The 13,778-nt window shown below is 33.0% G+C and overlaps 2 protein-coding genes across 3 annotated transcripts; one reads left to right on the plus strand and one right to left on the minus strand.

Moving 5' to 3' along the window:
• Positions 1 to 1,435: 1,435 nt before the first annotated feature.
• On the minus strand, positions 1,436 to 4,179 carry LOC142541533 (uncharacterized). Its single transcript, XM_075648053.1, has 2 exons — positions 3,585 to 4,179; positions 1,436 to 2,139 (listed from the first exon to the last, which is right to left on the minus strand). Exons 1-2 carry the CDS (start codon positions 4,162 to 4,164, stop codon positions 1,814 to 1,816), a joined length of 906 nt encoding a protein of 301 aa, XP_075504168.1. The 5' UTR covers positions 4,165 to 4,179; the 3' UTR covers positions 1,436 to 1,813.
• Positions 4,180 to 6,031: 1,852 nt separating this feature from the next.
• On the plus strand, positions 6,032 to 8,654 carry LOC142543050 (glycosyltransferase BC10-like). 2 transcript variants are annotated; one of them, XM_075650035.1, is made up of 2 exons: positions 6,032 to 7,308; positions 8,118 to 8,654. In XM_075650035.1, exon 1 carries the CDS (start codon positions 6,180 to 6,182, stop codon positions 7,284 to 7,286), a length of 1,107 nt encoding a protein of 368 aa, XP_075506150.1. In that variant the 5' UTR covers positions 6,032 to 6,179; the 3' UTR covers positions 7,287 to 7,308; positions 8,118 to 8,654. The 2 variants fall into 2 exon arrangements, with proteins under 2 accessions (XP_075506150.1, XP_075506149.1); XM_075650034.1 differs by having other exon boundaries at positions 6,033 to 7,298; positions 8,118 to 8,628.
• Positions 8,655 to 13,778: the final 5,124 nt, after the last annotated feature.

A 13,778-nucleotide genomic window follows, 5' to 3' on the forward strand; every position in this document is an offset into this window, starting at 1 on the left:
GTGAATTTATAGATTATTTTTTATCTTGATAATATTTTCGTTTTGGTATTCGACAATAAAGACAGATTATTAGTAACAAAAGCCACCAAGAGAAACTTCTAAAAAGTTAATAAATACACAATTATCTATTGTTAACTGATATTTAAAAAAAATCGAGTGCTACACAATCATTTCATGGATGTAAAAAAATTAAGTTGAATTAATAATTATTAAAATCATTATCAACTACTTATAAATTATAATTAAATTTGTGTACCGAGATAGTGTGATTCTAAATTCTAATCAAAACATCAAGCACAATTCAAATTTCCTCAGTCAACTCCATTATCTGGATTGTGATTTTGTGCGCTGTTAGGATCGATAAAAATGTTTAGAGAGAGAGTGAATAAACGTCTCACAAATTTCTTTTATTTTGAATCTTAGTGTTAACAATCAATAATAAATCTCGATTCTTTTGGATGCAATAGACAACTTAAAAAGTGAAACTACGGAACCAGTCCACCTAAACTCAGTGAACCACAATGCCAACAAAAAACAGTAGCTCAAGTAAAATTGATGAAAAGTAAGGAATTCAATCATTGTTTAAAGAAGTTCGAATCATAAAATCTTTCTATGTCATTTCATCTTCTGTTTCGCTAGAAAGTTTGGTCGATACAATCACCTTATACAACTCAATTCGGCGGGACTTATATGAACACATATCATGATCAGATGTCTCTTTTTAAAAGTTAGACTCAAGCCCAAATATTGTTAGGATCGACCCTACCCTAACCCTTCCTAATCATGGCAGCACCTTAGATACATAAATTTCATGAATTTTGGATCAAAATACATGTTTTTAAAACCACACAATTTGCATATACGAAAATATTAAAGTGTGTGCCTTTTTTTTCTTTCAAAACATGTTCAAATAAATATTATGGTGTGATAGATGTTTGAAGGAAAGAAATATGGTGTGCCTTTGCGTTTTAAACGCACGATTTTACGTTGACTGATTGCGAAGAACGACGACGAATGACCTTGGCTTGAAACTCTCTTGAAACCTTCAACTTTTTCCTTCAATTTGATTATGTGTGCCGTGTGTTTTTGAAAGAGAAGAAAGAGTTTGAGTGGGGAAGGGGAGTGGGACGTGTAGTTGGAGATATTTAAAAATATAACCTCCATTTGATTCTCACTTAGATATATGACCTTATTTTTTTAATTAGGTAGTTGTTACTTCTTTACCCTTTTCACATAAATCCAATAAAAGATATATGACTTTATTTTTTTAATTAGGTAGTTGTTACTTCTTTATCCTTTTCACATAAATCCAATAAAAGATATATGACTTTATTTTTTTAATTAAGTTATTGTTACTTCTTTACTATTTTCACATAAATGCTATAAGAAAATCATTTTGACATAAATCTAACAAGAAACGAATGCTTCTGTTTAAATTTTGAAAAAAATTACAAATTTCAGCAGTTAGGTTTTGAAAAAAAATGGAATAGAATCACAAATGATGTTTTGTTCATTTGTTTACGATATACCACACAAAACGTATAAAATAATTTTCATTTTCAAGTTTCATTTAAATTGAGAAAAAAAAGAAAAAAAAAATCAGGATGCAATGAAGTATTTGGCTGGCTTATTTAATAATTAGATGTCAAAAATACCAAAGAAATTGAAAAAAAAAAAATAACAACTTCCAGCATGTATGTTCTTCCCCATTAGCTCAAATGTCAAATGAACATGTCATTGAAACAAAGGAAAAAATGAACGTGTAAGTTTCAAAATATCAACTTAACAATAATTAGAAAATTAAATACATATATTAAACTATTGATTTCTTCTTTCTACTTTTAAATTCACCAACGGAAGGAATCCTCTTTTTCTTTGTTCTCTCTTTGTTAACTCTAACCTTAGGAGGTAGTACAATCAGAGAATCAATGACAGCATGTATGTTCCATTCTTCAGAGGGGGGAATAGGATAAATAGTTTCTGTATATGCCAAAGCACATACATTCGTGGTATAATAATGTGAGCACAATTCATATATGTCTATACCATGGTGACCAGCAGCAGCAATAGCATGTGCACACGGAAGTCTATCAATATCGAAAACTCGACAACGACATGTTCTTCTATTTAACTCTACGACTGCATCATGACCAACTCCAGTGACGTGATATTCAAAAGTATTCATCTGAATAACTTCCATTTTCTGTGACTCAATAAATCTTGATCGCAAGGTCGTCTCAGCCCATGGAGTAAGATGTCGTGTTGAAGCAACGGTAGCTTTGCGGTGATTATTAAACCACGATGAAATAAGACTTTGAATTGCATCCAACAAAGCAATTATTGGTAGCTCTCGTGCAAACACCAACTTTGCATTGATTGATTCTGATCCATTTGTTGTCATAATATTATACCGAGAACCAGGAAAGTATGCTCTTGCCCATTTTTCTCTATCAATACTGGCCTCGAGATATTTTGTGATACCTGGATAGCTGTTTTTCATCTCTTCATACAATTCACCAAACTCAACCTGTTTATAAGCTTTAGCAGCTCGCATAAACAATGCAATTCCACCTACCTTGGACTTTGGCCCTAACTTGATGTTTTGTCCAAGATGCCAAATGCGATGCCCATGTCGTGCTTGCTTGTATACAGAGGCAAGACCATTGATGATTCCCTTATGTCTGTCAGAAATAAATACTAACTCAACATCATCAGATATCAATTCATGCAACTTTTCGAAAAACCAAGTCCAAGATTCTTCACATTCTGAATCAACAATTGCCCAAGCAATAGGATACTGGTGGTGGTTTCCATCTTGTGCTGTGGCTATCAGTAAAACACCTTTATCTTTTCCTGTCAAATACGTACCATCAACTGATATCACCTTCCTCATATATCTAAATCCTGCAATACAGGCACGGTAGGCCAAAAACATATATTTGAAGCTACCATCTTCGTTGACCTTCAAATGTGTTGTTGACCCTGGATTCACTTGTCCAATCATGTACAAATATGCAGAAAGTAATTTGAAACTTTTGACAGGATCTCCCCTCAGTTGATTGATGGTAAGTTGCTTCCCCTTCCAAGCTTTAAAGTAGCTAATATCGACGCCCTTATTTTGCTTCATTGTTTGTATTGATTTCAAGGCAGACATTTTTTGTTGTCCTCTGAAATTTTCCACGTCAGATCACAAGTATGCTTATTGCAATAAGTTCTAACCGAAAACCGTGATGATCCCTTTTTTTGTGCTACACGCACCCTCCAGCTGCAATTATCATCTACACATCTTACTGAATACAGAGTCGTGGTGGATTTTAAAACTCGCATTTCAAATGAAGCTTTCACCGCAATATTATACAATTCTCTTTGAACATCTATTTTACTGTCGAACTCTTTACCAACTGACAAATCAGACTCATCGATAAAACTATATACCTGCTCACTACTAGAACCAAGCAATATAAAATTTTGGCTATCATTGGCCACTTGTTCACCATTGTCAGGCTCCAATTCAACACGTTGTGTTACTCTACCATTCACATTCTCGTTCATATTTTCCACATCATCAGTTTTTTTATGTTCACTTCCACCATTACTTACTATAAAGACGCCATCAAAGTGTTCATCTCTATAAAGTTCTTCACCATTAGCATAATCACCGAGATCATTACAAATATTACCACCACGATCATTATCTCGACGTATACTGAATTCAGAATCAACAAAATCATCACGACAATTGTTATCGATGTGTATATGAAATTTAGAACCACCAGAATCATCATAACCATGTGAATATTCATTATCAACATTATTGTCACAAATAACTTGCACTTTCTTATCAATTTCCACGTGAAGTAAAGGCCTATGATGTGTATCACCAAGCAATAGATAGGCCAACAGACACTTTTCACTTATTAAATATATCGGACCAAGAATATGATCACAAATATGTGTTGAGTAACTGAATTTTAATTCAAGCTCACTTTTGTTCAAGCCACAATTCACGTATACTTGATCTTTCAACATTGACATGATTACTTCAGCGTCATCAAAATTTATGGCTCCATATCCACCATTCAACCCCGAGCACCATTCAGGTTCTTCTCGCTCATTATTTTTCCATTTTCCATCATATCGGAACAACACAATGACCTGCGTCATTTTCTTGTAGGAAAAAAGAAGGAAGTATATTATTAAGTAAAAAAAATGCATGTATGAACTTTTTTTTTCTAAAAAAAAAACTAATACAAAATTTATTTTATTATTTGATAATTCTGAAAAAAATATCTTAAAAAATTTTAAGATAACAAGGACTATTGTACGGCTTGCAGCTATTAATGTAGTTTGTGAAGCAATTTCGCTGAGAACAATTCTTGAAAATTCATCACAAAATTCGACTGGCACTACAATTTTTTCTTACAGCATGTCTAAAAATACAGACTTCCATAGAAAAATGAGACACATAGAACCTCAAGATCATTTTATAAAAACTCTAGTATATGATACAAAAATTTAGCTGAATTATGTTATAACCAAAGAGAATATTGCGTATCCACGCCCAAAATCTGTTTCGTTAGAAAGTGATTCTCAAATAAGCCATGAAAATAAAGAAGGTCGTCAAAAAATCAATAATTTATCTTAAATCAATAGCATATTAAAATTCAAGAACATTCATCACTATAACATCACTACTTGTCTTATTCTTTAATAAATAAATAAATATAAAGGGAATTCACATTCTTCTACTTTGTTTTCGTTTTTTCACATAGTTTGCAGACAAATGAACAGAAATAACATAAATGATCAAAAGTAAACAAATAACAGAAATTATACATATAATCATTACCCGGGATAAGCAAATGATATCGGACTGTTTTCTTTTTCGTTATGAAAGATATGTAGAAGAAAGCACAAGAAATAAAATAATCTAGAATATGAGAAAATAGATAATGATAGAGAATTGAAGGGAAGGTGCCTAAAAAAAGATATGTAGAGGAGGAAAAATCAATATTTTAGATTAGAGTAAATGAGTAATTAGGTTAGAATAATTATGTTTGAGCATGTAAGGGTAATTTTGACCAAATTCATATAAAAATTTTAAATGAAGGTTAGTTTACAAATTAAAATGGTTAGAAGGTCAAAAATCTAAAAAATTAATGTATGAATGTCATATTTCAAATTATCCCCGTGTAGTTGTAAGAATTAATGGGGGGAAATTGCACTTTAAATAGATAAATAAAACACTAACCAAGCTTAGTCCAATTAGGTAATTAATTAGGCCCAAGTAAGCTCATTAGTGATTAATTAAAATATTAAAAACAGTTTTGGTAAAAATAAGTTTGTGAATTTAATAGCCGGGTTGCCAACAAGTTCGTATTTTTGTTGAAAAACCAACACCGATAAAATTTACGTCCCGGCGTATAAAATCACCTCAAAACCCCCTTATTTTAAAAAATAAGAAAAAACTCACAATCATATTTTAAATAATTAAAAACAATTATTTAATAATTTTTTTTCTATTTTTTAGCCATCGGTCTCCGTTCCTCGATCGCAACTCGAATAACCTTTAAAAATACATTTTTAATGCAACCATGTAGAAAATATAATTTAAACATGTCAATATGTACAACATAATTAATTATTGTAATTAAAAAAATTAATTAAAATATAAGAGAATTTAATAATTGCATGCATGTGGTTCGCGTTAACTTTTAAATTTTCGAGGCGTTACATGAACAAGAAGACAACAAACAACAAATATCTATCAACCAACCTTTTGTATTTCAAATATTGTAAATCGTTGCTTTCTCAAATAAACAAATCTAAACAAATCCAAGCTTCATTTTTTTTCAGATATAATATTATGTTATATTCCTAATAAGCTACAAACTTTATGATTAAATAAAATTATGTATATTTTATTTTACAATATAAAACCAAGAAAAAGTCCACTTAACGCCGTTAATCTCGTGACCAATTTTCCGTCTGGTATTACTTCACTCCCACTCCTATTTTTTTATATTATTATATTATTATTATCGCCATCGTTGAGATTCTCCTGCACTCTCAATCACCCCACCTGTCTAATCCCCACCCCCGCCGTGGCCATTGCCGTCGCCGCCGCCGTCGCCGCCTGTAGTGACGAAAGCTCTAGAAGTTTTTCTTATCATACCCTCATGGTGATGATTTCCACACCATCTGCCGCACTGATCCCAACCCTAACTCTCCTAATCTCTCTACCAATTTTCTTCTACTTCTTGGCCCCTCGAATTCTCCCTCCTCGACAAATTATCATCTCCAATCCCGAGGAGCTCGATGATCTCTTCCTGTTCCACAAGGCCATCGCCATGGATTCCGCCAATTTCTCCCGCCGCCCGCACCCCCGCCTCCCCTCCGTCAAATCCCACCTCTCGTCCGGGAAACTCCGCCGACCCAAGATCGCTTTCCTCTTTCTCACTAACTCCAACCTCCATTTCGCTCTCCTTTGGGAGCGCTTCTTCACGTCCTCGAATCTGACCATTGAAACCCACCATTTGTATAATATTTACGTCCACGCAGACCCTGTTGTGAAGATTGATCCTTTGGATGGCGTGTTTAAGGGAAAAATTATCCCTTCTAAACCGACTCAGAGATCCTCCCCTACTCTCATTTCTTCCACACGCCGCCTTCTAGCGACTGCGATGCTGGATGACCCCGCTAACACGTACTTTGCTCTGATTTCGCAGACCTGCATCCCACTTCATTCTTTCAATTATTTGTATAGCTTTCTGTTTGATCTACGCAGAATGTCGAGGGGTTTGGAGTTTTCAAGCTACATTGAGATTCTGGATGATGATCCGAATTTATGGGACAGGTACAATGCTAGAGGAGATAATGTGATGCTACCTGAGGTGCATTTTAATGAATTCCGAGTGGGTTCTCAGTTTTTTGTGCTTACTCGAAAGCACGCCTTGACAGTGATCAAGGATCGGAAGCTATGGAGGAAGTTTAAGCTTCCATGTTTGAATCAAAATTCCTGTTATCCAGAGGAGCATTATTTCCCCTCACTTTTATCGATGCAGGATCCCTATGGTACTACTCATTACACATTAACAAGGGTGAATTGGACCGATAGTGTGAATGGGCATCCACACACTTATCATCCCCCTGAAGTGTCCCCTGAACTGATTTACACGCTCAGGAAATCAAATTCGAGTTATTCTTACATGTTTGCCCGAAAATTCTCGCCAGATTGCTTGAAACCTTTGATGGAAATAGCTGATTCGGTTATCTTCAAGGATTGATCTTTACACTTGGTGAGTAAAGGTAGATTTTTTCTCGTCATTTTTATGCTAATTGTGCTTTGTTGTGAGTGCATTTTACGCAGTTTACTATTGGTGAGTTTACTGGGTAGGTTTATGAGGGATAGTGAATGAAATAATTGATTATTGTCTACTAAAATGTAGATTGTTTTTCACGTTGTTTAGGTTAGCTGATTGAATTAATGCAACGTAGATCTTATGTTGGAAAAATCTTTTACCATATTGACTTTTTTGGAGATTGATTTTGATGGGAGGTTGTGTGAATTTAGTCTAAGGTTGTATATTTCTTGTTAAGATAAGATAAGGATTTTTTTGATGTGAAATAACTTTACCATGCATTTTCTTTGATTGCTGTAATTATGCTTCCAGTACTGGATTTGACCTAACCATCATAAATACCAGCCTTTCAGTGTAGTGGGCTCAGTTTATCATGGATTAGTTAACAATGTAGGTTTTCTGGATATTAAATGAATTATTGAATTTGGTATGGCAATATGGAAAGCGTTTTATAGTCTGTTTGTGTTTAGTTAACTTAATGCTACTTTTTCATTTATGAAAATATCATCTTTCATCGCCATATTTGACCTTTTTGAGATATATTGTGATGGAATGTAATGTGGATTTAATGGGAAGATATTTATACCTCATATTAGCCAAATGGTTCTTTGCATGCTCTCATATGAAGAGTGAATTGTCCAAATTATTTCTTCATTTGTTTGTGTATGCGGTCTTTCTTTGTATACTGTAATTTTTTGTTTGTTTTCAAGTTCAAAATATAACCTTGTCAATCTATCGTTTTTTTATTTGTTGCAGAAGTGAAAAGCTAAACAAAACTGCGGCTTTTGAGTGAAATGATGTTGGAGTTGCCCTCATGGGATTAGGCTTTTAGGGGCTGTTGAAAGTAAGAGTCCCCAACCAAAGTAACCCAAAGGAGTCCAACTCAACTATGGAAGAGTGCTAAATATTCTATCAGCCTACTTTTGATCTAGTGGCACTGGAAGAGGTCTCAGGTTGTTCGCCCCTATGCTTGATACCATTAAATATCCAAAATTTTGAAGTGGATGTGTTTATATGGTGATCTGATGAATTCAAGAAGAATAGGGTAGTTGAATTTTGTGATACGGGCTTTTTGTTTTTGGCAGTGTAGAATGTTCCTTGGCTTTAGCTTCGAGAGAGAATGGAAGAATCCCAAAGCCATAACCTTTTTCTTGATGCATTTTTGTGTTAGTGGATTGAGGAGGCTAAACTCAAAGATGAGAATATCCAATTTCATAACCATAATTTTTCGAGTAGGATCTTTTTTGGTGAGACTAGTTAATCATGTATATATTTATAATTAAAGTAATATTTTTTTTATGAGTGACCAAAATAGAAGATCTGGCTCACAAATTTGATTCATGACATCGTTTCACAAGAATTTTTGTGTAATTTTCTCTTACAAAATGTCTTTGCCTTATACTTGCAGTTTTTTGTTCTGTCAAATCTTTTGTCATCATAAATGTAAATAAATGAATCGTTTGTATCGAAACAATTTTTAAAATTGTCCATGAATACACGAATTGTAAATAAAACATTTATTTATAATTGGGATTGACCAGCAATAGTGTTCCATTCTATTTATGGTAGATACTAGGTAGGTTCAATGTTGTATGGTGGAACATTTTCCAAATATAGGCCGATCATCTAAGGGGTGATATACACCAAATGGGGCAAATAATATCCACAAATTTTCTTGTATTATTTTTATCATAAATTTGTGAATATCTATAGCTTTAACAGCACTATCTTGATCATCAAAAGAATAACTCTGAACAAAAAGATTAAAGTAAAGAAAGAAAGGGGGTAGTTAATTCATCTTCTTTTATCCCACCTACACACATTTTCATCAAACTCCAAGAGACTTCAAAAACCATTCAACCACACATGTATAAAATGGTCACCCTCGCAGAAGTCAATATCATACCATTTTATAACACAAAATGAAAAAAATCTCAAAAAAAATTGTTATATTGGCCCTTGTACTATTACTTTCATCATGTGTTACCGCAAGAATTTATGTACAAGTTATTAATAGGTTGGAAAATGGTCGACATATGAATCTGCATTGTCGATCAAGAGACGATGATCTGGGATATCATGTAGTGGAAGAAGGCGGCTCCATAGTGTGGAGTTTCACCGCGAACTTTTGGGGCACGACTCTGTTTTATTGTGATGTGCAATGGGGAGACTCGAAATGGTACCATTTTGATTCATACGATGCTAAAAGAGATAACAATAGGTGTCGTTCACTTTGCAGATGGTTGATTTCTAACGAGGGGTTGTTGTATGGATATGATGAAGAATCAGGCTTGTGGGAATTGTTCCCTTTGATTTCTATTACATGAAATTTTTAATATATGAGTTTCTTATTTGCGAATCTATACATGTAATTCTGAAATGAACAATTTAAAAATATATATGCTTTTTGAAATTCAGTATTATGTCATATAAATATTTTACATGATAAATATCGTATTATGTTTCGTATATTTATAACTAAAAAGGGATTTGTCTATGCTATATGGAGAAATTGCTCACTGTGTCATTGACAAAAATAAGAACCCATATCCACATTATATGAGTGGACCTCTCGTTAAGGACACGATCAGGAAATTTAGTAGACATCTAATTTTCATAGTTGTTTTTCGAGTTAAAATGAGGATATATTAAATAATTTGTGCTTATTTTGACTCAAGTATATGCGTATAAAATAATATTTACTATTTATTTATTTCTTTTATATAAGTTTGATACACGCAAAACACCAAATTTAACACTTAATGATATTCAGGGTCGACACTCAAACTTTTAAAACCTGTTGTGCTTATTTTGACTCATATAATCGTACTTGCATGTATGTACGAATAAAATAATATATGTATCATCCTTCAATGGCTCAGAGATATAGCTAACTGTATGTTCACTTAAATTAGGTGATTCAAATTAATATTTATTTCTTATTCGGGTTTACCTTTGTTTGTTCCATTATATGCATCAACCATTTGATCACGAGAATGTGAAAACTCAAGTCCGATAGCATCAATCTACTAGCATCGTTTCATGATCCCCTAGATATCACTGATAGTGACTATAAGAACAAATAAATTGTGGTTAGCGTACAATACGGTCATTTCACTTATATATCTCGATCGAATCTGCAACCACTAGAGAACCACCTTCCCGAAAGCATATATCCTACTGTGACAAGAGATTCTCTGTATTATTAACTCATATGATTACATAGTATATCCATACTCGTAGGTGAGCGGTGAATATCCGACTACAAAGCATTGACTCTTATGTATTTCGGAGCTACAATCAGTATCATCACCTGGTGACCATTCTGAAGTCGGTAAACGAGTTAAAGCGCAATGCTTATACGTAAAGCCTCAATGTTGTTCTGGGTCTAAGGACTAGTGGTGTGTAACCATAACCGTTGATTATTCCTTTCTATAAGTAATAAAAACTTAGAAAGTCTGAGGGAATATTGTTCAGTGATCCATCCCATGATAATAAATTTATATAAATGGACATCTATATGCCTTTATCAAAAATTAAACGTGTGTTTACATTACAGATATCAGTATCGATTTCGAGTGACATTTATCCTTATTTTAGGCGGCTGAATCGACTAGAAACGTATTTAAATATACAGTACACACGTGATGAATTTCATGATCAACTTTGCAAAAAAATTGACCTCATGGTACTAAAGTATATTCAAAGTATTTTTTATCAAGTTTGCATGAGTATACAGATGAAGTAAATGTCATAATTGGATAAAATTCGTAAAATATTTATTAAAATAAATATCATTATTTTACATTAGAATTAATAAAACACAAGTCACAAATTGGCTTGTTAAATACCTGCTCTACTAATAACATTTTCATGCTATCATATTGCCCAGTTTTGATTATAGTAGACGGACTGCCTAAAGAACTTGGGAGGGCCACTTGGACGTTGCTTCACACTCTTGCCGCTCAAGTCTTTCTTCAGACATGTATTTCATCCTTCAGATTCGGTTTTTGAACTTATTAAGTTGTTTGCAGTTGAACTTTTTTGTAAGTAATTTTTTTTTAAAGGTGTCAATAATTTTCTTAGATCATAAAATTTTTATTTTGTATCATCCGTGATTCCATTTTCCTAAAGGTTAAACTAATTAATATTCTGCAAAAGAACACGTAGTTCATATTTTTGTCGACTCAAATAATGTAATTGTTTTAATCAGTTTCTGATGAAAAGCATATGAGATTAGGTGCTCCCAAAGTAAATGTAGTATAAAGTGTTATTGTTATCGTATGTGATCAGCGAGCAAACTTGTGATTTGGACTTAATTAACTCTTATGTAAAAACAATATTTATTTTAATAGTATTTTATAGTTTTATCTAATTATGTCATTTACTTTATTTGTAAACTCATGCAAGCTACATAGATAAAGTTATTGAATATACTGTAGGTACCACGAGGTCTCTCTCACATCATAAGATCATGAAACTAATTAAAAAGCGTATCATATATTTTAAACAGGTAAGATCATGAAACTCATTAGGAAGCGTACCATATATTTTAAACAGGTTTCTAGTCGATTCAGCCGCCTAAAATAAGGATAAAAATTGCTTGATCTTGAGACTAACATATTTTATGTAAAAGTCATGCTTCGTTGGTAAGGGCATGGAGATGTCCGTTCATACTGATGAATGATCATTTGGTAATGCACTGAACAACCTTTCCTTGGATTTTTCAAGTGGTTATCATTTATCGAGTGTAAAAGTTTGCCATTATGGTTGTACTTATTAGTCATTTGACCGGGATAACGTAGAGGCTCTATGTACTAGCATGAAATTTGATCTGTTTACCAATCCATTGAAGGTCATCACATGACGATGTTGGGTGTAGTTTCGAAATACGTAGGATCCAATGCATTGTGCTTTAGGGAAGTTGGTTCTCTTGCACATCCGATGTCACTATTATTAGTCAAATATATATCACATCGTTATCGAATTCATTTGCAACTCTCGATATACCAATGATTACATATTCGATTGAGATATATGAGTTTAAGGGATTGTACTGTACGCTAACAATAATTTAATGCTCTTGCTGTCACTATCAGTGATACTAAGGGATAGTGAGACAATGTTACTAGACGCTTTTATCATGATTCAATGGGTGCAATTAAACTTGAGTTATAACATTTTTAATCAAGGTGTTGATGAAAAAAATGTGCTAATTAGGGTAAGCATGAGCAGAAACACATGTTGTTCTGAATCACATGGAGTGGTGAACCAGTGATTAGCCATAGCTCTAAATCATTGAGGGTCACACATGTATTGAATTTTGTATTCCTATTGAGATAGTCAAATACAAGGAGTTGAATTTGACGATCGTAGTTTGATGGAGATCAAATAGAAGTTGATTCAATTATTGAAAATTTTGGAAACTAATTTGAATGCTAATTTTATTAGGAGAGTGGAACTTGTCTTGTTTTGTGAAGGAGTTCACAAAACGACACTTGCAAAAAATGAATCGATGAAACATTTTATACTTCGAAATTTTTATTTTTCATTACATGAACTAGATTTGTACCATCGACACATCGGTGATGTCTGATCATCGATTAGAGTTATAATAAGTTCGCAATTATTTATTTAGAATCTATTAATTAAATAATAATATTAATAGTGGTGACTACTAAATGTAAAATTCTCATAAAATATTCTAGAATAGTCTAGAATATATTAATTAATTGACTGAGTAATTAAATAAAATTTATTTAATTTAAAATGTAAATATATGTATATATATACATATATATTGAATTATCATAAATTGATAATGATTTAATTATAAATGATATTTTCAAGAGTAAAAGATAAATACATGAGAGATTTTAAATAATGGAATATAAGTGTTCTGATCCAAGTAGGATTCGTGATTTGATTATAAATATTTCATTAAAAATATATGAAATAACATAACATTTACATCAAAATTTTGCCTTTCTTTCCCCGACACAAATTTTTCAGCCAACGAAATAAAAATTTGGCCACCCTCTTCCACCATGATGTCGCTCTGACGCTGACGAAACACCACCTGATTTTTGAAATTCTGAAATCCAATCTCGACGCTAAATCGTTTAGATCTCTAGTGCGATCTAAACGAGGAACTCAGTCTCCGATCTTGGACTTGAATAGTCGATCAAATGACATATATCAATTCGTAGGGATTTACAAAAAAGACTATCTCCACTTAAAATCTGGAATAGTTTAGTTTAGTATTGAGAACACAAGGTAAATATTCCAAACGCCTCATGAACGTTTTTTCATACAACGCCCAAGCAACGTTTTGAACGTCAAAAAAATATAAACTTTCGCTGGGTCTTGGATGCGAGAAAACGGTACTCCAACAGTGATATCAGGCCCTGAAAGTTT

The sequence above is a fragment of the Primulina tabacum genome, chromosome 4, assembly GCF_025594145.1.
Source record: "Primulina tabacum isolate GXHZ01 chromosome 4, ASM2559414v2, whole genome shotgun sequence".
In the NCBI taxonomy this organism is placed as follows: Eukaryota; Viridiplantae; Streptophyta; class Magnoliopsida; order Lamiales; family Gesneriaceae; genus Primulina; species Primulina tabacum.